Source organism: Lycorma delicatula, chromosome 2 (genome assembly GCF_047948215.1).
Source record: "Lycorma delicatula isolate Av1 chromosome 2, ASM4794821v1, whole genome shotgun sequence".
Classification (NCBI taxonomy): domain Eukaryota; kingdom Metazoa; phylum Arthropoda; class Insecta; order Hemiptera; family Fulgoridae; genus Lycorma; species Lycorma delicatula.
In genome coordinates this window covers 197,926,826-197,951,236 of record NC_134456.1, presented here as the reverse complement: position 1 = coordinate 197,951,236, position 24,411 = coordinate 197,926,826, and the positions used below count along the sequence as shown (strand labels likewise).

Sequence of the window (24,411 nt, the reverse complement as noted above, 5' to 3'; positions counted from 1 at the left end):
CTTTATTTACAAACCTCGTATATATATTTCACTTTCTTGCGGACACGATAACTGCCGTAATTTTCCGCCAATCACTTTCAAATTTATACATAAAATATAACGACCCAAAATCTCGGTCGAGTTTGTTAATGGGCAAAACCGGATAATGGGGGTGGAATGGGAGGCTTTTTCAACAAAAAAAATATCACTAACTTTCTTATTAAGAAAAATATCAAATTATATTTGTGATATAGTGATAATTAATATCACTATTCTTTGGATAAGGGCCTAAAACTTATTTAAGTAAAGTTTTTTGATATCAACAGCCACTGGCATAGGGGATGAAAAAGGAGATTTCAAAGACAAAAAAATCATACCTCCCTTAATATAGGCACAGTATTGAATCGGTTTAAAGTGGTTGTTAGTCCTCTAAAGATTACCTAAAACGTTTGTCTGAAACAATTTTTGATATGACTAATTCTTACAGCAGGGGATGACCAAAATGTTGCTGGAATTGTAAGAAGATGGGGGCTTGTCATATGCTAAACATGTGAAACTTTTTTCACATGCAACTATTGTCTATTGAGTAAATTTGAAATTTTTCTTAACTTTAGGATGGAAAAATTTTTTATCCTCTAGTTAGCACAGTGAAATCAACCTCTGCCTTCCAGCATGCCGAAAGGGATTTATTCATTTGGAATGTTCTGGCTTCAAATCCTGATTAGTCACATCATTTTTTACAAAGTACAAAATACATTTTTCATCATAAAAAAAAGTAAAGAAAAGGAAGTTGGAAATGAGTATCTGACTGTAATTGCTAAAATAAATAAATAAATAAATATGATATTCTGTTTTCAGTTGAAGATATAATCCACATTACTTTAACAAGAGAGAAAAGGAGTTTGAGAATAATGACTTCAAGAAAATCCATTGACTGAATTTGTGGAGGAGCATGACTTTGTATACATTATTTAATTTCTTCTTTTTTTTTTGAAGTCATCAACTTATTTTCTCCATGGTTAACAAAGTATAAAAAGTATGCAATTTTTACCTACCTAAAGCACATCTGTATTAACTTCTATTTAACATGATAATTTATGAAAACTAATTTTATGTGGTATTACAACACTTACTTTCAAACTGAGATGCTTCAAATGTTGTGAAGCCAATAGGTCGTTTAATATGTGTTTACTCTCTTCCCCTACTAATACTAGACACTACATTAATACTACATAATCAATTAATTTTAACAGCCATAACTGAAGAAGATCATGCATTATAAAGGGAAAAAATAATAGTTTTTAAGCAAATATAAAGCACTGAACTTACTCAAGTTTATCATTTTCTATATTAGTCCGAGCAAAATTTCCAAAACCAGTTGTTATTCCATACACAACTGCAAAGAAATTTAAAATGTTAATTACATTTTATTTGAAGTTAAATTCTGATAATCAATAAATTTCCATTTTATTGATGAACAGGTAATAAATTTGATTAGTTCTTTGTAAATACAAATTGCCCAATGGGCAGTACATGAAGTAAATGATTGCTTGAATAAATCACAACTTGCAATAAGTGCAGAAACATTTCTTTTAAACTTTTGATGTATACTACATTAGCAATTAAATTATTATAGGGGTGTTATGTTAACACCATTTTTTCTTAAAAAGAACTCATAATATTGCTTTCTTTGGTGTAATTTTGATTTTATCCATTATGGTTGGTGATGAAAATTATGTAAAACTATAAACTTTTAAAATTATAAACTGAACCATATTTAATCACACAATCTTTTTAGTAACTTATTTTAAAATGTTTTCTGTTAAACATTTTCAAAAATTTTCATTACTGACATTTTCAAACATCTTTCAGTCAGCTCTCAAGTCACTGAAGGTGGCTGCAAGAGTGACTAAAACATTTTGAAGTAAGTTATTAAAAACTGTATTTACTAAATTTGCATCATTTCAAAAGTTTGTAGTTTTAAAATACTCAGTACTCACTTCAGAAAAAAGTCACTCAGTTTACTTAGTAAAAATTAATCATTACTAGGCCGATTACAAAGATCAATTCGTGAATAAAAAAGAGCGATAGGAAAATTACATCCGTAACTTTCCTTTTATATAATAGAATATCCTATTAACTGATGATTGTAGAAAATCATCTACTACATTAAAGTGGATACTTTACTTTATTCAATTTTTTTTATTTCTAATTAAAGTGTATAGCTAAAATGGGCTTACTATTGTTTTCCCCATTTGTTTGTAATTAACAACATCTAAAAAATTTGTAATATAAATTGGTAATATATTTAATTTGCTTAAATAAACTTCATCAGATTAACATTTTTTTTTTTTTTTTTGTCTTCAGTCATTTGACTGGTTTGATGCAGCTCTCCAAGATTCCCTATCTAGTGCTAGTCGTTTCGTTTCAGTATACCCTCTACATCCTACATCCCTAACAATTTGTTTTACATATTCCAAACGTGGCCTGCCTACACAATTTTTCCCTTCTACCTGTCCTTCCAAAATTAAAGCGACTATTCCAGGATGCCTTAGTATGTGGCCTATAAGTCTGTCTCTTCTTTTAACTATATTTTTCAAAATGCTTGTTTCTTCATCTATTTGCCGCAATACCTCCTCATTTGTCACTTTATCCACCCATCTGATTTTTAACATTCTCCTATAGCACCACATTTCAAAAGCTTCTAACCTTTTCTTCTCAGATACTCCGATTGTCCAAGTTTCACTTCCATATAAAGCGACACTCCAAACATACACTTTCAAAAATCTTTTCCTGACATTTAAATTAATTTTTGATGTAAACAGCTTATATTTCTTACTGAAGGCTCGTTTAGCTTGTGCTATTCGACATTTTATATCGCTCCTGCTTCGTCCATCTTTAGTAATTCTACTTCCCAAATAACAAAATTCTTCTACCTCCATAATCTTTTCTCCTCCTATTTTCACATTCAGTGGTCCATCTTTGTTATTTCTACTACATTTCATTACTTTTGTTTTGTTCTTGTTTATTTTCATGCGATAGTTCTTGCGTAGGACTTCATCTATGCCGTTCATTGTTTCTTCTAAATCCTTTTTATTCTCGGCTAGAATTACTATATCATCAGCAAATCGTAGCATCTTTATCTTTTCACCTTGTACTGTTACTCCGAATCTAAATTGTTCTTTAACATCATTAACTGCTAGTTCCATGTAAAGATTAAAAAGTAACGGAGATAGAGAACATCCTTGTCGGACTCCCTTTCTTATTATGGCTTCTTTCTTATGTTCTTCAATTGCTACTGTTGCTGTTTGGTTCCTGTACATGTTAGCAATTGTTCTTCTATCTCTGTATTTGAACCCTAATTTTTTTAAAATGCTGAACATTTTATTCCAGTCTACGTTATCGAATGCCTTTTCTAGGTCTATAAACGCCAAGTATGTTGGTTTGTTTTTCTTTAATCTTCCTTCTACTATTAATCTGAGGCCTAAAATTGCTTCCCTTGTCCCTATACTTTTCCTGAAACCAAATTGGTCTTCTCCTAACACTTCCTCCACTCTCCTCTCAATTCTTCTGTATAGAATTCTAGTTAAGATTTTTGATGCATGACTAGTTAAACTAATTGTTCTGTATTCTTCACATTTATCTGCCCCTGATTTCTTTGGTATCATTACTATAACACTTTTTTTGAAGTCTGACGGAAATTCCCCTTTTTCATAAATATTACACACCAGTTTGTATAATCTATCAATCGCCTCCTCCCCTGCACTGCGCAGTAATTCTACAGGTATTCCGTCTATTCCAGGAGCCTTTCTGCCATTTAAATCTTTTAATGCTCTCTTAAATTCAGATCTCAGTATTGTTTCTCCCATTTCATCCTCCTCAACTTCCTGTTCTTCCTCTATAAAACCATTTTCTAATTCATTTCCTCCGTATAACTCTTCAATATATTCCACCCATCTATCGACTTTACCTTTCGTATTATATACAGGTGTACCATCTTTGTTTAACACATTATTAGATTTTAATTTATGTACCCCAAAATTTTCCTTAACTTTCCTGTATGCTCCGTCTATTTTACCAATGTTCATTTCTCTTTCCACTTCTGAACACTTTTCTTTAATCCACTCTTCTTTCGCCAGTTTGCACTTCCTGTTTATAGCATTTCTTAATTGCCGATAGTTCCTTTTACTTTCTTCATCACTAGCATTCTTATATTTTCTACGTTCATCCATCAGCTGCAATATATCGTCTGAAACCCAAGGTTTTCTACCAGTTCTCTTTATTCCGCCTAAGTTCGCTTCTGCTGATTTAAGAATTTCCTTTTTAACATTCTCCCATTCTTCTTCTACATTTTCTATCTTATCTTTTTTACTCAGACCTCTAGCGATGTCCTCCTCAAAAATCTTCTTTACCTCCTCTTCCTCAAGCTTCTCTAAATTCCACCGATTCATCTGACACCTTTTCTTCAGGTTTTTAAACCCCAATCTACATTTCATTATCACCAAATTATGGTCGCTATCAATGTCTGCTCCAGGGTAAGTTTTGCAGTCCACGAGTTGATTTCTAAATCTTTGCTTAACCATGATATAATCTATCTGATACCTTGCAGTATCGCCTGGCTTTTTCCAAGTGTATATTCTTCTATTATGATTTTTAAATTGGGTGTTGGCAATTACTAAATTATACTTCGTGCAAAACTCTATAAGTCGGTCCCCTCTTTCATTCCTTTTGCCCAGCCCGTATTCACCCACTATATTTCCTTCCTTGCCTTTTCCAATGCTTGCATTCCAATCTCCAACTATTATTAAATTTTCATCTCCTTTTACGTGTTTAATTGCTTCATCAATCTCTTCGTATACACATTCTACCTCATCATCATCATGGGCGCTTGTAGGCATATAGACGTTAACAATCGTTGTCGGTTTAGGTTTTGAATTTATCCTTATTACAATGACTCTATCGCTATGCGTCTTGAAATACTCCACTCTCCTCCCTATTTTCTTGTTCATCACGAAACCTACTCCTGCCTGCCCATTATTTGACGCTGAGTTAATTACTCTAAAGTCACCCGACCAAAAGTCGCCTTCCTCTTCCCACCGAACCTCACTAATTCCTACTATATCCACGTTTACCCTATCCATTTCCCTTTTTAAATTCTCTAGCCTACCAACCTTTTTTAAGCTTCTAACATTCCACACTCCGACTCGTAGAATGTTATTTTTTACTTTTCTGGTGACCCCTTCCTTAGTAGTCCCCACCCGGAGATCCGAACGGGGGACTATTTTACCTCCGGAATATTTTACCAAGGAAGGCGCCTCCATTATTGCTTTTGAAAATGCAGAGCCACATTTTCTTGGAAAAAAAAAAAACAGCTGTAGTTTTCCATTGCTTTCAGCTGCGCAGTACTCAGAGGACTGAGTGATGTTGATACGGCCGTTTAAGTCGTCCTGACTCACGCCCCTAACAACTACTGAAAGAGCTGCTGCCCTCTTTCAGGAATCATTCCTTAGTCTGGCTCTCAACAGATACCTCTCCGATATGGTTGCACCTTCGGTCCAGCTACTCTGTATCCCTGAGCACTCAAGCCCCCTCACCAACGGCAAGGTCTCATGATTCATAGAGGAGGGGATTAACAATAAAATTAGAAGTTTTTTAACACTGTTGTTTATCAAGAGTATATTACATGTATGTGTTTTATGTTTTATTTGATTCATTCAAACATCTACTAAAAATAGATCTGAAGAAATAAATGGAAAGAATATACATAAATTTAACTGTCATATTAATTTAAAATTAATTTGTACTGCAGGTTTTTAGATCCTTCATTATGAAGTCCAGCAAAATGTTCTTTAGTATGAAGTTTAATTCATGTGCTTGGATGTAACATACGTACAGTTAAGTAGAATAAACATCATATAATTCATGTAATAATCTGAAAGTCTTCTGCAGAATACTTGTTCGGTTTTGTTTAATCAGGTCACCTAAGCACTTGCATTCGTTGTCTGATAGATACATTCCGGTTTGATTCAGTGTTTTATTATATGTAGCTGTAAGTTGTTACATTCTGGATCACTAGACCGAATGTGCTGTTAAGTAAACCAATTAACAGAATGGTGGCTGGGAGACTTTATTAAAGAGCCATTGTTTATTAAAATAAAATTAAAAAATTGTAAGAATGAGTTTCTTGTTTGACAAGTGTAAGTAATATGTACCCAATTTCAATGAATTTCATTGAATAATAGTAATTATTATTCTGAATAATAATAATAAATTATTTTGTAGGATTTTATCATTACCTTCACAAATTTGCATTAATATTTCATGCATTCATTACTTTTTTTATTAATTCTACACTTCATGTTACTGCTTTGAACAAGGGTTTTAAACAGTTTTCCTTGACCTTTCTAGGCAAATGCTGGGGCAGTTTCTTTTTTATACATATAGTAGCTCAGCTACCTGTTCATGAAATGACCTGTAATTATGTACTAATTGGAATAAAATATTTATTTATATATAACTGGCTCTTGAACCATCTACCTCTGGCACAAGAAGACAAGTACTATCATTAAATATAATCATGCAACCAAAATAATTGTGAACTACAACCAAAACAGTATGCAATATTCTTATAAAATTATATGTACAACTTAATCTTTTTAACAGTTTTCAACCATACTGTTATATATATTCAAACCATATCAGTCATATATTCAAACATATTATGACCTAATAATATTTATATCCATCAATTGTGTCTAATGCTTATATACAATTTAATCAGAATGTTGACTTTATCATGATTCTGTAGCAAACAATTTTTATGAAAAAAAAGAAGAGAATAATAAACCTGCTGAGCCAATATCATTAAAATTTATCATTTGCGAGATTAGAGGTGTAACAGAGTTGATAAAACCTGAGTCAGCACTAAATTAGCCCTTATTGCATTTAAACAAAATTGGAGATTACAAGTTAATCTTTTAGTAAGTTCATTTGCACATTTTACAAAAGATTCAAATGTAGATCATTGATAACCAGAAAATTAACAATTATTTTTTTAATGAGATAAAACCAATTCCTATTTTGCTAGTAAAAAAATCTTAGAAAACAGTAAAATGTGTTCACTGATATATTAAACATCACTGTTATATTCTTTAAATGCAATAACAATTATGTTTTTTTTTTTAAACTAATAACAAATAAAAGCAAACAAAAAGAATATGAATTTTTCTCACCTTTATTCTCTGATAAGATCTTTTCAATCAGTAATCTTGATTTTATGACATTTTCTTCTGCTTCTCTAGTAAGCTAATAAAAAAGTAATATAACTGAAATTCATTGAACAGCATATCAAAATATAACACTATAAAATTATTGAACATTATATGATACAATTTCAAATGGAAGATAAAATTATAAATCTAAAAGCAAGTCCACTTAATATAATTTGAACCATTAAATATTACAATATTTCTTTTTTTTTTTAAATCCGATTTAAAGGTAATGAAGTAAGTAAACAAATATTAGGAGTGGATCAAGAATTTTTTTGAGGGATGAGTGCAGATCAGATTCTACCTCCTCAAAAAGATGAGTAACGTGAAATATGCTGTAAATTATTAAAAGATAAGTTTTATTAATTTTCTTTGTTTATTGCTAAAGAAATGATTTCAAAATTTTATTTACTTAGAACATTTGGACCTCATGTATCACAGAAATTTAGAAAGGTCATCTTCAAGAAAAAAAATTAATTTTTTATTGAAAACTCTATTCAACAACTTTTTATTGAGAAGTGTGCAATTTCTATGTATCCATAAATAATCTACGAATGCATTAAGCAAACATGACACAAGAATGTTACAATCTAATTAAGTTAAAAAAAGTAATTCAGGTTAAGAAAAACTCTTTTAAAAGAATAAAGGTAATCTTTATCTCATCACATCTACTCATTAATAAGTTATATTTCTTCAATTAGACAGTTGTGATATGCACAAAAATTTTGAAAATTATATTTTAATTCAACTGAGTAAACAGCTCATTGTCACAACACTAGAATTATCTGGAAAGTTAACATTAAAATTGGCACATACCCTCTGCATTGAATTTATTAGTAATTAAAAAGTTTCTGACAATTTCTGTAAAAAAATTTCATAAAAATGAACCAGAAGATCTGTAAATTAGCATCAAAAGCAGCTTTAGACTAGGGTCATTGAAGTGCACAGTATTCAAAGTTAACTTGTTTCATGAATATATGAAAAACTTTCAACTTCATCAGGATTAAATCTCTAATGAAAACTGAGACACCATCATTTTTATGTGTAGTAAATTGATGGAAAGCTAACTGTAAAAAGATACAGCTAGCTTGAAATTGCCAAGCTAAGAAATGGTTTCTACACTGCTCAATCAACGTTCTGAAAAGTGTGCAAAATTTAGTGATTCATTGCAAAGAACAATTTCATCTTCTTAAGATTTATTTCTCAATCACTGAATATTTAAGTGGAAAATTTCAAAATTAGTGTAATTGCTTTTGAGGAGTAGAAATCAGATAGCAATATTACATGATTAGGATTACTTTACTGCAGACATTATGTGAATTAATGTTATTAGAATTTATTTTAATTTTTCAGATAGAGAAGCTGTAAATGTGATTCATTATATGAAAAGATATCATAATACATTCACAGGAGGACATGCTTAATTTAAGATTGGAGTATAATATTAAAAACAGAAAAATCTTTTCATTATTGTAAATTATAAAAAAATCATCCTCAGAATTTCTCAACACAAGACTTCATCTAGAATTGCTTTGCAACCTATGATTCATGTATATATGGTACATGAGAACCAGAGGCACTATACCAATAAGGCATTCACTTTTCATAAGGTTGCTTCAAAGAATGAAGTGTCAAACCAGTGAAGAATTTCATTATATAATATGATGGTCTTTTATGACCAGTCAGCAAAATTGTATTACAGCCAAGCATTCTTCATACACTAGGAATTTCATGTATCACATTTCCACATAAAAGCCTTGGGGCTTCCAGTGGAGAGTTATTTATTTAAGAACAAATAAACTAAAACATACAGTTAAATGTTATAATAAATATTACATCAAACAAAAAATTTTTTAATGACTGCCTTATACGAAGAGGTTATGTAAAAGATGTACCTTTATTTTATATAAACCTTTTCCCAGCATCTGAAGGTCGTCTATGAACATACTGTTACCATCCAGAAATAAATACTGGAAAAAAAATTGTACAAATTTATATTCTAAATAGAAGCATTATAATAAGATTAACATAAAATAGAACAACAAAAATGTAAACAATCATAAACTGGAATAAACATAGACATAAAAATGTAGTTATTTTTTAATATGTTGAATTTAATCATTTTAGAAGTAGAAGATATTGATTAGAAGTTGTTGGATCGATGAATAATGGTGTAATTGTTACACACATATAAAACCCAGCAAAAACTTATAAAACTGTAAAATTTGTCCATAGTTATGCACTTTGTTGCAAAGGTGATAATGCTTTTATGAAACAGATAATATAATTTTAGTGTAGATACGACATGAAAGAGTTTATTGCACATATGAGTATTATGTAATTTACTTATTAATTATTCTTCATTATTACCCATGAGATTTTGATCATCGTTGTTTAGTTTGTTTTGTTGTGATTACTAATATTTTATTTTTTATTTTTTTGTTTAGTATTGATTTATTTTTTCTTTAGTTTTGTATTTGTTTATTTTTTCTTTTAGAAAAATACTAATCGAGCAAGTATATCTGAAAGCTTTCTACTAAAGATTTCTGTAAAAATTCTTATTATTTTATTAATAAAACTCTATAATTATTTATTAGGGTCTAAAATTACATTGATTATGGTGTTAAGAGACTGTGCTGCATGATTATTGTATATATGTTTATTTAATTGTAGGAACCACATAGTTTGAGATACAAATTATTCACATCCTGACAATACTATTCCTGTTTCATTAAAACTGGGTATACTATTGTAATTCCAGTAGCAATTAATAATCATAATAATTACATTATGTTACAGATATTTATCATATTTGTAGATATTTTAAATATATCAATAGTTATTTTTCTAATATCAATCTTTTCAAGACCCATATCAATAGTTATTTATATCTTGGGGGTTACAGAGTATTTCAGTACAAGTTTTTTCTGAAAGGAAGAAGTTAAAGAAACTGAAATAGAGTAATTCAAGAAAATTTAGGAAATTAGGTTATTCAAAGAAAAAATACATTTGATGCAGAAACATACCAAAAAACAATTATTGGTAAAAACAAATCATTGGTTGTTCACATTTGCAGCCCCCCTATGCTAATTAATTTAGTAAGACAGGATATAAGACAAAAATTCCAGATAATTATAGATTAGGAGATGTTCACTGAATGATAAAAGTTGAAAAATGTAATAGGTATGATGAGATGAATCAGTACATTGACAATCAGTTTAAAATTTTTGAGTTAATATTAATTAGGATAGTTCAGTGAAAAATTGTAACACTAATCCTTGGTACTGCAATAAATAAAAATTACAAAAATAAAATCATATAAATTTCTACTATTAGCAAGTCAATATCTCTGAAACTTTTTTTTAGTCTGAACTATCTTCATTTACGACCACCTATTAGAAATGATAGGTAGAACCCTAGTATTCAGTGGAACTATCCAAAGGATAACTCCATCCAATGTTACAGATATAACTCCACCCACAACATCAGACATAATTATATCATCATCTAGGGTTGGTTTACTAAGCATGGCTTCATATGTAAATATTTATTCCTTATATAAACCCAGAATTTTTCAGAATAATAGACTGAAATTTTCAGGTATACTAGGACCATCGCTGTTAAATAGGTATACTTTAATTTTTTGTCCAAGGTACTACATATTTCTTATTTATTTAAAAAGAAATTACGGCCAAGTAATACAAGTTACAAAGAAATTTAGAAAAAATATGAACAATTAGTTACTATTTAATGTACTTAAAATTACGACATGATTCATTATAACTCACCTCATCGGATGCTTGAAACTTGCTAGGACTAAAATGTAGACAATTGTTAAAGAATATACCCAATGAAAGAATGATAATATTTATTATTATTATTATTTATTATTACTAATAATAATCCAAACGATCAGTGAATCAGGATAACCTGGTTAAAAAGTTTATTCATCAATGCAAACACGTAGTGATTTTATGTACAATTCAGAACTTCAAAATATTTTTATAACTTAGTTTTCATCAGATTGCAGATATGAAATAAATAAACAAATAAGTAACAAAGTCTTTTTTAATTCTATTCATTTTTTTACGCAAAAAAACAATTTTTTTTATTAATGTGAATAGAATTAAATTATCTTCAAAACATGCCAACAAATAAGATTCGATTGGCACAAAACCAGTTCATTTTTTGAATGGAAGCCATTCTCATTATTCCCATTCCTGTTCCCTTACTTCCTTTCATAACAAATTACTTTGCCTGAGAAAATTTGAATTGAAATTTAAGACATGCTAAAAAAGCTGAACAAATATTTAAAATAGTGCAACTGAGTGGAAAATAGCTTTATTCTAGAGTTATAGTAAACAAAAAGAAGCAAGTTAAAAATATTTTTTTTCCTGGTTCACTGGGCCTCTACAAAATGAGCTGCTTCTATGGCGAAGCAGAGGCTTTATATTACTCTGAAGCCCTGTAATACTGATGTCAGTATAAAACTCCTTACATAATTATGTTAATATACTTGTACTTTAAAAATTACTCTAATACTTTGTCAATGTTTTTATGAAAAAAATTAACACATTAACATTTAATAAAAAATCACTAACTTAAAAATTTTTACATTCTTAATAACAAGCTACATATTTATTTTATTTTACATTTTGCAGACACATATTTCACATTCACCTGCTTGTGTTATCCTTTTTGTTTTGTAGAACAGAAAATTTATGTTTTGTAAAATGTAAAAATAATACTCTAACTAAGATGATCTCACATTTTTATTAGTAAATTTCTATTCATTTTATAAAAAAACACACTAGAATTGATTAAAAAAGTCAAGTGTTAACTCATATTAAACTAAAAACATGTTTATTATGTAATAACACTATAATGAACCATCAACATAAAAATGTAATTCACTGTAATATATATTTGAATAAACTAATTCCCAATTTTTTTACTCACAGCATTTGATTTTACAAAAATCATTATCCTGCAAATTTACTATAAAATGGAAAACATTAAAACTAATTCAATCATGTAATATAGATAGACTAATTATATGGGATCCTTTAAAAAGCACAAATATAATTTTTACAAAATTTTAAATCACGCATAAAAGTTAAAATTAACTTAGTTGAATTATTAAATTTACAAATTTGTATATTAAGTTTTATTATTAAATATAATGTTATTTTGTGTTTATTTATGTTAATTTGTACTATCAGTGTACAGGTGACATAAATAAAAATTATTGCTGTTAACGAATACATCTACATATACGCAAATTCTTTAATGTAAATTTTATAGACTGATTATGGTATATGTAACATAAGATGCAGTCTTTATTAAACTTAAAAAAGATGTTAATGAGGTTGCCTTACTATAGTGTAACATTTAAAAATATTCTACGCTTATAATTTAAGATTATGCATGTGCGTGTATTTTAAGTCTTAGACAGACTTATAATTATTATTAGTTATATTTAAATGATGAACATATCGTTGCAGTAACTGTTGATCTTATAATAACTGTTTTAGTTTGATATATATTGCACTGTATTGTTAAGCAACTCATTTACTCATCCTCTCAGCATTTTGTAGGTTATGCTCATATGTTCTTAACTTATTCATTTCATGAATAAGTGTTAACTTAGTCATTTCATTCCTTTCATCTTTGTTGTTAAAATATAAGTGTAAATGCATGTCTAAGATTGTGAAACATATAAATTTATGCTTAGCTGATAATTTAAAAAAAGTAAAAATTAACAAATAGGTGCATAATGATTTTTAAGGATACAGTGGATCTAATATGAACTTCAATTCTTCTGGAATAATTGCTGAAGATTTCCTTACATCTGATGTTAATCCTGCAAAATTATGAATATTATTCAGAGAGAAAAAACCAATCTTCAAATAATTTTAGAAAACTAATATTTTCCAATACAGTACAGCCCCGCTATAATGCGGCTCGATATACCGCGGATACGATAAAACGCGGATTATAACATGTCTCCCAAAAAATATCTGAATAAATCAAACAGGATAAAGAAATACTAGTCACCCTACCACTGTATTCGATGTCTGTGTAAAATCCACCATAAATCCTTTGAAATTGTCAATAATACTCTTCTAATATAACATCTATCAATTAGTCACGACCGATTTTAAAGTCTTGGGATTCCCAAAAAGATGATTCAATAAAACTAAACTATGATTTTAATACAGTAATAGAAGAAATTCTTATGATATACTGGACATGACTCATTTCCTGTAACAGCGATAAGACCATCAGTGTGCTGCCTGTTCGGCATAGTATACGGCATCTGAATGTTATTACGTATTGTGATTTATTCAGAGCTGCTTTTACTTTGTTTATCAGTATCGTTAAGTTTGTTGGTTAATTTATTAGATTTTGTAGTGTTTGTTTTCGTTCGTATCTGCGTAACATGTCGTCTAAACGAAAAACATTTCTATAAAGGGAAAATTAGAAATAATTGAAAACGTTAAGGCAGGTCGTTCGAAAGCCAGTTTATCGCGGGAATTCGGTGTGCCTGAAGGTAATATAAGTGGTTGGGTGAAAGAAGAAGATAAATTGCGTTCTTTTATCGATTCGGCAGATGAAACAGTCGGACTTGATCGCAAAAAGATTAGACTTGGTGATGTTAATGTTGTAGATGAGTATATGTATCTTTGGTTTTTGCAAAAACGTAGTGAAGGAGTGCCGCTATCAGGACCGTATTTCAAGCTCAGGCACTAATTTTTCATGAAGGAGAAGAATTCAGTGCTTCTAGCAGCGGTTGGTTATCGCTATGGAAAATCAGTCATAGCATAGGCCAAGTAAACATCGAAGTAAAATCTCGTTCAGCAGATGCGACGGCAGGCGAACATTTTTTACAAACAATATTACAATCAGTTATAGAAGAGAATAACTTCACTGGCGAACAGTTGTATAATTGTGATGAAACTGGTTTGTATTTTAAACTATTGCCAATAAAAATAGTAGATGCAAGTGGGCACCAAATAAGTCTGGTATGAAAATGAACAAAGAAAAGGTAACTTTTATTTTGTGTGCCAATAAGTCAGGAAATCATAAATTGAAGTCGTTTGTTCATTGGCAAGTATGCCAGCCCACGTTTCTTCAAACACGTTAATATGAATTCATTACCGGTTATTTTTAAAAATAGTAAAAATGCTTGGATGACGTGTAATATTTTTTTAACGTGGTTTAACAACGAATTTGTGCCTTGTGTTAAAGTTGTAAGTTCAAAAATTGGAAGAAAGAGCTTTATTACTTCTTGACAATTGTCCTGCTCATCCGCCTAATGACTTGCTGAAATCTAAAGGTGGGAAAATAATCAATGTTTTTACCCAAGAATACCACATCTTTGATCCAGTCATTAGGCCGAGGAATTATTCGGGCATTTAAAGCTTATTACTGACGAGAGCTATTGACCGCCATGAGGAAGAAGGAGGTGTTGCAGAGGTCTGCAACACTGTTACAGGGAGATCTACACCCTTAATAAAAGACGTTCTGGAAAATATAAATAGTGTAATAATGTGGGTGGAGCAACAAAGTGATAGTTATGATGGTCATTTATTACATTTACAAAGTGTAAAGTCATATTATAAAGAAGAAACATACAACCGCGAAAAATAAAAAACAATAACTTATGTTAAAAAATAATTTACATTCAAGGAAAAAATATTGTATCTTCCGCATTTAACATGTTTCTATGTAAGTACACGTTATACTATATTGGATTTTTCAATTAAACCATTATTGCTTGATTTTTTGCCTATTTTTAAAAATTAATCTCCTTTGTGATAAAATTTACTTCTCGAAATAACGTGTTTAGTCTATAACGCGGGTATCACGTAAGTCCCCCGATAACCGCGTTATAGCGGGTTTACACTGTATTAAGTTTTATTCATATTAAGCACAAATCAGTTCAAAATTAATGAGATAATTTAAAAGAAATCATATTCTTTAATGCTATAAAGCTAAATTAAAGGTCTATTATTTTTAATTTAAAAAGATAATAAAGAGTCGCAGTATTACCTTTAAAAAGTAAATTATGATACATTAAAGTGATCTTTTGCCTTCAATGTGATAATCAACTAATACAATCAAATGCAGTCAAGTTTTTATCAGCTATTAGAGAATTGAAACTCTTTACAACACTACTTAACCATTAATAGTAACAGTAAAATGCGACCATTTTATTTATGTTTTTCATAAACAGTTATAAGTGGATATTATGACATTGAAAAGAACCAGATTTTACTTTCCCGTCTACATAGCAGCTATAGCTGTATAGATGGGAAAGTACGGTGATCTGTCAAAATTGGGCATACCCGGTTTTCGCTAAATCTTGACAAATTGATCCCTAAAGAGCCCAGAAAACCAAAAAATGGCATCGAAATTTCCGAGACAAAATGTTCGTACGTATGTACTTCTATATACGTATGTTGGCATGTAAATCGCCTTATATATCCAGAACTACCTGACCGATTTTCACCAAACTTGACTGTAATATTTTTATGGTAGGGGCATTGATGCTATTAAATTTTCAATTCAAAAGGTCAGGGGGTGGAGGATACAGGAAGGGGAAACGAAATCGTCTCCAGATTTTGAGTAATTAAGGTTATTTTTTTTTTATAATTTTGTAAATATTATTAATAAAGTAAACAACTTTTGTAAAAAAAAAATTTTTTGCTAAATTTCATTCTTACCCCTAAAAATGGTTTTAATTTTGAAGCATTATACAAGGGATGTTTTGTTGCAAATTTTTTTTTGTTGATAATTTTGTGAGCTATTATAAAAAATAAACCACTTTTGTGTAAAAATCTTTTTGCTAAATTGCACCCCCACTCCAAAGAATAGTAATAATTTTGAAATGTTGTAGAAGGAAGTACAGTGGGTCTTTTTTGTTACAGCTTTTTCTGTTAGTAACTCGTTGGATCCACAAATTTGTTCCCCATCAAAATAGGGTCTTAACCCTCCCCTCACTCAGCTCATATCCCACTAAGTAGCCGGACTACTGTTGCAGTCATCTGCTATGTTGTGATGTCACAGGTGAGAGGTAGAATTAAATAAATGAATAATATTTAAAGTGTAAAAATTTATTTAAAGTGACTGCTAGTAATGCCACACCTACGCAAATGAAATACAGTATGCGCACGTGCTTTAGGTGGAATCACTGAATTAAATAAACAAAAAATACTGTATTTAAATAAAATGGTAAACATTTTATATTAACTTGTGAGTGTAACTCATGCATCAGAAAGAATCTGCTTGATGGGAAAGTCCTACAATTATGTTGTCAGCTTTTTTTTCATTGTGATGAACAGGTTGTTAGAAGTAGAAAACATTTTTTAAACTTAATATTACGTAAATTTTCAGGATTAATGAATATTATATTTCAGAAGAAATATAATGCAATCGATAACAATTATCGATTACATTAAAGGGAAGAGGGATCCCTACTGAGGAGGGTGGAAGAGGTGGGTGGGCTCTCTGGAGACCAATTTGGCTTTCGCAGGGGAAGGTCTGACCTGAATGTGGCTGGAGTGTGCAAGACAGCGGAGAGGTTTATTAAAACTGGTGTTGACAGGATGTGTGTTCTGGTGACACTGGATGTGAGGAATGTATTTAATAGAATTCCTCACATTATCATTATGCGCTTCTTGGAGACTCATGGTATCCCGGAGTATCTGCGTAGGATAGTTTGGTCATACCTTACAGGACATAAGATGATATGCCACATCCAGATTGGACTGGTCGAACGTGGTCTTGATAGGGGAGTGCCACCCCCAGTCCTTGGACCGACCCTCTGGAACCTGGCAAATAACAGCGTGTTCTGGACTGCCCTTCCCCCTGGGAGTTACGCCTTTATGGATATGCTGATGACTTGGCAGTGGTGATTGATGCCCTCATGGAGGGAGGGAGGCTGTAACTAAGATACATGTCTTATTTGGCAATTAGGGCATGGATGGAGGCTGTTGGGCTGGAGCTAGCACTAGAGAAAACTGAGGTGGTGGTAATCACCGCTGCTAAAAGAAGGCCTACTTTGACACTTGACACTTATGCTAAAGGGTAAGAAGATTACAATGAGATCTGCTATTAAGTATCGGAGTCTGGATAAACTCCAGACTCTGTTTTGGAGTTCATGTCATTGAGGCACGTGATAAGGTTGATAGGGTACTGCAGCTGATTGTGGGCCTTCTGCCAAATAGAGGTGGACCTCAGCAACAGAGAAGAAGGTTACTGGAGGGAGTTGCTTATTCCTCCGTCTCCTGTATGGAGACGAGTTATGGTCGGGAGTAGCTAGATACCGTAAATACAGAGGGAAACTACAGTCCCTCCACAGAAGTTGCTGTTTGTGAACTATATCAGCGTATAGAATGGTATCGTTAGCAGCGGCAGAAGTGCTGGCCAGACATATGCTGATAGACTGGGTATTGCTGCAACGGAAGAGAATAAGTGAGTTGGGGGATTTGCAACCTGTAGACAGGAAATTGGCATTTAAGACAATAACAGGTGAACTCATGGAATTGTGGCAAGAGAGATGGGACCAAAGCAGTGGACACATCGCCTCATTGGTGATTTGAAGGGGTGATGTGAGAAGATGCATGGCTCGCTGGGATACAGTCTTACGCAGTTCCTGGTGGGCCATGGCAGCTATAGATTATATCTCTCTGTAGGTTTACCTTGGACATTTGCCCAGGTGCCCAAGTGTGAGGAAGAAGAGACCCCAGAGTATGTATATTTCTGGTGCCTGCGTTTCATGCAGGATTGTTTGGAAATGTTAGACACGCTGGGTCATGACTGTATGTTCACGACGTATGAAACACAAGGGATCCTGCTGGAAGATGAGGAGAGCTGTGAAAGATTTCACTAGGAAGGTGATGGCGAAACTATGTGTTGCAGAGGAGTCTTGTAAGAGAAGGAGATGTCGGAGGGTGCTGGGTCGGACAGGCTCGTGCCTGAGCGCCTTGGTGGTCTCCTGAGCATCTGGAGGTCGCCTTGGTGCGACGAAGCCATGGGCACTCTGTTCGTGGTGCCTGACGGCATCTCTCGCTCAAAGAAATATAATCTCCATTTGGTAAGTACTGTGTTTTGATAGTTTTGTTGGGTGTTTCTTGTAGCTTTATTGTGTTTCATGTGATGTGTGTGTGTTTTGGTTGTTCCTTGATCTGTTGCTGTGTTTGGTGTTTTTGTGCATGGTTGTTGATCTGTTTGGCTTAATTTGTTGTCTGTGTGTGACTTTTGTGGTGAGTGCATGTTTGTTTGGGTGTTCCCTATAGTGCTTGTGGTGATTGATTGTGTGTGTGGGCTTTCCCCCTTCCTGAAGTAATGCCACATAAGCAGTTTTCAGGAGGTTAACCATGGGTGGAGGTTTAATCGGTAGTGCGCAGGAACACATATGCACTTAATAACATCTTGCGGAACTTGTTAGCGAGCCCGACACTGCCTTGGCACTCAAAAATGGGGTTCCTCTACCTCTTTAACAAACAAAAAAAAAAAAAAAAGATAAGGTGAGAAATGATCCTAAAATGTTATAAGTAATGTCAGCGACAAGCTGTTTATATGGAAGTGAAACAGAAAACAGAATAAATAATATATTGCTATTTATGTAATTAGCTAAGTAAAATATATGTACATCGATTAATGATTCTTTTTCCTAAAATAAAATCAGTTTACAGTACTTAAATTTTATCTTTGCTCATTTATATATATTGTACTGTACAACAATATGTTATTCAGTTCTTAATTTTTTTTCCTTGCAAATGAATTATACTGAGAAGTAAATACTATATGATTTACTCTTATAATCTTTTTATTAGTTATGAATAAAATATTGAATGTTATAAATGATGTGTCATTTAAACTGTTGTTTCTATAAGAAGGTTATATACTCATATAGTAATGTTACTGATATAGGATTTTTGAAGAGACCTGTAGAGCACATTATAAAACTGATGAATTGTAACTAATGTTATAAGTTATTTTAACTATATTATAACAACACTGCCACTGGAGTAATATGAATAATTTTGGTTATCATAAATTTCTAATTGAGAGAGACTGATTTTTAAAAAATTTCAATCTCTTGTTTTAACTTATAAAACATTAGTAAAAGAAATGAAAACTTGATATTAAAAATGCAAAAATCATGAAGTTGGATGTTTCAAAAATGTTATAAATATTTAAAAGCATAATCTTGTTTTATTATGCTGATAGCTAATGAATCCATAGTAATTTTTACTGGTAAAATTGGGTAATCTTTACAGACAAAACAAATTTCATAATTCTTTATAGCTCTCTCTCTACCTTTTCATTAAACATTCTGTAACTGAATTACAAAATTTTTTTTATATAAATGAACTATGAAAGAAAAATTTCATAAATAAGAAAAACTTGTTAATAAATCAGCATATGAATGTAATCAAATCACTGAAATATATAAAATAAACCAGTCACTGTAACCATTGGGAGATATCTAATATTAATTTACAAGTTTTAGACATATTTTACTTTAAAACAGAATTAACAAATAAATTAACTTTATAGACAATTCTTAATTAGTTATAAACTGTAAAATGAGAAAAATGTTTTTCTGAATGCAAATTATGTTGCTGTTAAATAATTTCCTTATAGAAAGTTCTTTAAAAAAAACATGGAATTACGTAAGTGTTCAACTGAAACATAAGTAAACATAAGTTCAACAAGTAAATTAATTTTTTTTATAGTATATAGAAAAATTTAGTATACAAAAAAAAATAATGTACTAAACACACATTTTTTCATATTTTAAAATTTAGTAGTTTTCAAGTTGTTTTTATTAAACATTAAAAACTAAAACGAAAAGATTAACAAAAATAAATCATTACCAATTGTAATGAAATCATTATCATCAAGGACATCTGTTACAAGGTCATCAGGATCAAGAATAACTCCTCCTCTAGCTCTTCTTATTTCTTGCACCCTGTCACCATTAGTTTCAAATTTGCGCAGGCGGTAATAACGACGTAAACTCTCTTCACCAACTGAGAATATTGTGGATCCTAGTATCATGTTAAAAAGATTTTATTAAAATCTTACCGTCTAAATGTGCTGAAAATGCTAAAAAAAATTTTTACCTGACAAGAATGAAGGTAAATCAAAGTAAAATCTAAGAAAAATTGTCATTTGTTTACTGATGTATCAATGACATTTTCATAATAAGGTTAAAGTTTTTGCATATTTTATGAAAGGAACTGAGAACATTTTCCATAAAACTAACATGAAATATTCTAGCAGTCTGTTCATTGTATCAAAAAATTACAATAAATCCTTAGTCAGAACATCAGTCAATTTTACACAATACCATGAATTCAAATATCCATTAGTTGAAAATACAGTTCCACTGAACATACAGACTGTAAAAAAAGGAAAAGAAAAAACAATCTCTTCATAAGTGTAAATATCAGAGATGAAGAAAATCTAAAAAACTATGGAGACTTAATTCAAGTATTTAGAAATTTAATTTTTTTTAATAAAAAAAAAGAAAATAGCCTTACTGATCTAGAGAACAATTTACATGCATTATTATTTCACAAATATGTACATATTGACATATGTGCTGTATGAACATATGTTTTCAAAAATATTTTTTTGTATTCTAAACGATTATTCAGATCATGCTCAATTATTTATTTAAGAACATGAAATTCTTTTTCTTTTCCTTTTTATAATTTTTCAATTACGTGTTTCCAATTTGTTTATTTTTGATCTATTTCTCTAAAGATATTCAATTGGCTCATTCTAGTGGAATTTTCAAACAAATTTCTGAAAAATCATATATGGTTCCATATTACATACAGGAATAATTAAGAGAAACAGTTAAAGCAATTTTGAAGATCAATCAGCACATTACATTCGATAGATGAGAATACATCTGAATATTTTTAGTGAACTACTACCATCGTAAGATATATCAACTACTTAATAATAAAATAATTATTAATACTTAATTAAAAGGTAAGACTGAAGATGGTTTGAAGAATGAAAGATGCTTCTAAATTGACAATTTCCATCTATTACTCTACTTGGTGGTTTATTTATTGATACTAGTATTGGTAATCAATAAAACTGAATGGTTCAGTTACTTTTAAAATTTTAACTTTTTTCATTTACTTCCCCAAAGTACTACTTTTTCTATTGTATTTTTTATTATATTAAAAAATAGTGAATACCTAAATAAAATTATCTGTGAAGAGTAAGCATTGTTGATTAAAAAATAATTGAATTTTTAAAAAATATTACTAAAATGAAATTTTCAAAAGATCATTTTACTTAGAAGACTGTAGAAAAATTCATCTTGAAAAGTGAACATGTTAAATACCTTAATTATAATAATTATACACATGGGATTTCTGTTAGCTTTACATTGACCTATTTTCACTGGAATCTATTTAATTGCTGTTAGAAATGTAATTTATATTGGGGTTTTATTAATGAAAATAAAATTATATTGAAAAGCTAAAATTTCATATAAATAATAAAATATTTTATTAAAAGTAAAGGATACTAAATTATATAACAACAGCAGATAGATCTCATGTATTTTATTTCACTGGATAACATAAAAAAATTTAATTTAAATAAATCTTACATCAAATAAACACGTTTTATTATTTTAAATACGTAAAAAAAAGTTGTTTTACAAAGAAACTTCGTTCTTCAGAGATGGTATGCAAATTAAATGATAATTTATGTACAGGTGCATTTAAATGTTTTATATTAAATTGGATTTTTAAAAATCCTGTCTAGGACCTTTATTACAACATTATAATATAAATTGTAATCACAAGGTCAGAGAGATGATCACGCGTTACTATAGTGCATAGCTGATATCTTGGGTGAATATATGTTTCCACTTAACATGAACTCACACACACATACACACACACCCTCTCTCTCTCATCCCCTTCCTCTCTCTTACTCTCTCACACAAACAAACATGCACTCATACACACATGTATATATATATTCACACATAAACATATAAATTTATTTGTAGTATGTGTCTATGTATTTTCAAGGATTTTCTAAGCATCGTGGCATCAATCACATGTTGGTCGTATGTGTATGAAATTCTTTGTATGTAATTTAATCAGAAAATACCCATTTAAAATCACTCTTAAAATAAAATTATTCCATATTATATCATTAGTTAAATAAAATGTAAATTATTAAATAATAGATAATATATCATTTGATAATATAGAAATATTTAATACTTCGTCATCCCAAAAACATTATTATAACATACAATTTAATGGATTAACAATTACCATCAGCTTGAGCATATTTCTATTTCTTTTTAAAACAAACCTGCACATAAAATATATTGATTCATTCAAAAGAAAACATAAAAACATATATCATTTTGCCCAACAGAGTAAAAAGTTAAATGGTTCTGATTGAATTAAATAATAGAATTATTTAAAAAAATTTTTTAAATTAAAAACAAAAATATACAAACCTTGGAAATATTAGACTGAACTTTAAAAGAATCCATACATGCTCCAGAAAATTATGTATAATTTTTACTGCATATAAGAGTAAGACTATTTAAGGATAGTTATATACTTAATACAAAAGTATGAATAGTAAAAAATGTTTCATTGAATAATCATTAATTTTTATTTTTGAAATCAGTTTATGATTTAATTATACTAAATTAACACAGTTAGCTTAATACATTTCTCATGTATAAACCATCTATGAATCTGAATCTCTATTTTATTCAAATAAAGAATGGTATATAAAACAACCTAATGTTAGCATTTAATGACTGACAAAATTTGATTAAAAAAATTTGTTTTTAAACAGTTTTTATTAAAAGATGAAATAAAGCTATGAGCAAGGAATTTTCAATCTTTTTCAAATTTTTTCTCTACTGTAAAACATATAATTGAACCCCTAGAAAAATTGTCACAATTGGCAGTTGACATATTTAACATAGTATATACTCTATATATATTTATGCTTTCACAAAAAGCAACCTTTATTAATGATCAGAATTATTTCTTTTTTCCAAATAAAACATACAAATATAGTGTTAGAACGATTTTAAATTAAATATGATTAAAAAAATTAACATTCAGTTGAAATAATTTATCACTAATTAGTTGTTAAATAAAGTGCATTCTTACCTTCTTTACAAGGAACCTGGATCCATTCACCATGTATTCTAGCAGAAATCTTCATCTTACGTTTGTTAGCTGATATACAGTCAATGGAGAAGTGTATAAATGACAGCTGGCAGACCACTTTTTTCAGCTTTATATCCTCAACACTACATTTTGATGACTTGTTTCATTTACATAATCTTTTGGACATCAGCCATCAAAGCATGAAGTTTGAAACTTCCCTAATTCTATATATCAAGAAACAACCTTTCAGTCTGTGGTAATGATCTTGTCTCTTTAAAAGTTAAAGATTCTGTTAAATATTAGGAAGTTGTAAGTGGAAAGTTACAATAACTGACCTTCATAGTCATAAAACCAACGTTAATAACTTAGAAAATTACTTTAAAGAAAAATATCACTTATACAAAATACTAAATAATTAATATTCATATGTGAACAAAATCATGAATAATAAAATAAAACCTGTACTGTAAAAATGATCAAAATTTGTAAGTTAATTAACAACATTCTAGTACTTTTATCTGTTACTAGGTGTATAGGTTTCCACCCACTGGGTAACAAATAATTCACAGGAATATAGATTAACCAACCTGGGCTAAAAAGTTAAGTTGGTTTATCTTGTTTACTTAAATCTGTTGTGGGGAGTGATATAGTCCTTTGATTCAGGAAACAACTCATTTTTAATCACTGAATTACTAAGTAAAATTCAAGAAAGTATCAATTCATATTGTATTTAAACTTATACATAGTACAACATATAATATTTATTGAAATATATTCTTTTAGAATCCTCATTTCTATATAAAAAAGAAGGTTCATTCATACATAAAAGAAGAGTGTATTAACCAATTGTTACTGAACCCAAGAGTACTAAAATCTTTTTATCATCTTTTTTAATACTCTGACTATTTAAACATGTAAAGAACCATAACAATATTCTTAAACAGAGAAAAAGTCCATTTACCTAA

General features: G+C 30.0%; 1 protein-coding gene across 1 annotated transcript in view; it reads right to left on the bottom strand.

Moving 5' to 3' along the window:
- Window positions 1-23,694, bottom strand: part of LOC142319560 (histidine ammonia-lyase-like) — a 54,855-nt gene extending 31,161 nt beyond the window's left edge. The window contains exons 1-7 of the mRNA XM_075356962.1: window positions 23,447-23,694; window positions 20,138-20,311; window positions 13,041-13,110; window positions 11,036-11,063; window positions 9,143-9,217; window positions 7,212-7,284; window positions 1,309-1,375 (exon numbers count right to left, since the gene is read on the bottom strand). Of these exons, the coding sequence (XP_075213077.1) occupies window positions 1,309-1,375; window positions 7,212-7,284; window positions 9,143-9,217; window positions 11,036-11,063; window positions 13,041-13,110; window positions 20,138-20,311; window positions 23,447-23,501 (542 nt within the window). The 5' untranslated portion in view covers window positions 23,502-23,694. The remainder of the gene's footprint in view (window positions 1-1,308; window positions 1,376-7,211; window positions 7,285-9,142; window positions 9,218-11,035; window positions 11,064-13,040; window positions 13,111-20,137; window positions 20,312-23,446) is intronic.
- Window positions 23,695-24,411: the final 717 nt, after the last annotated feature.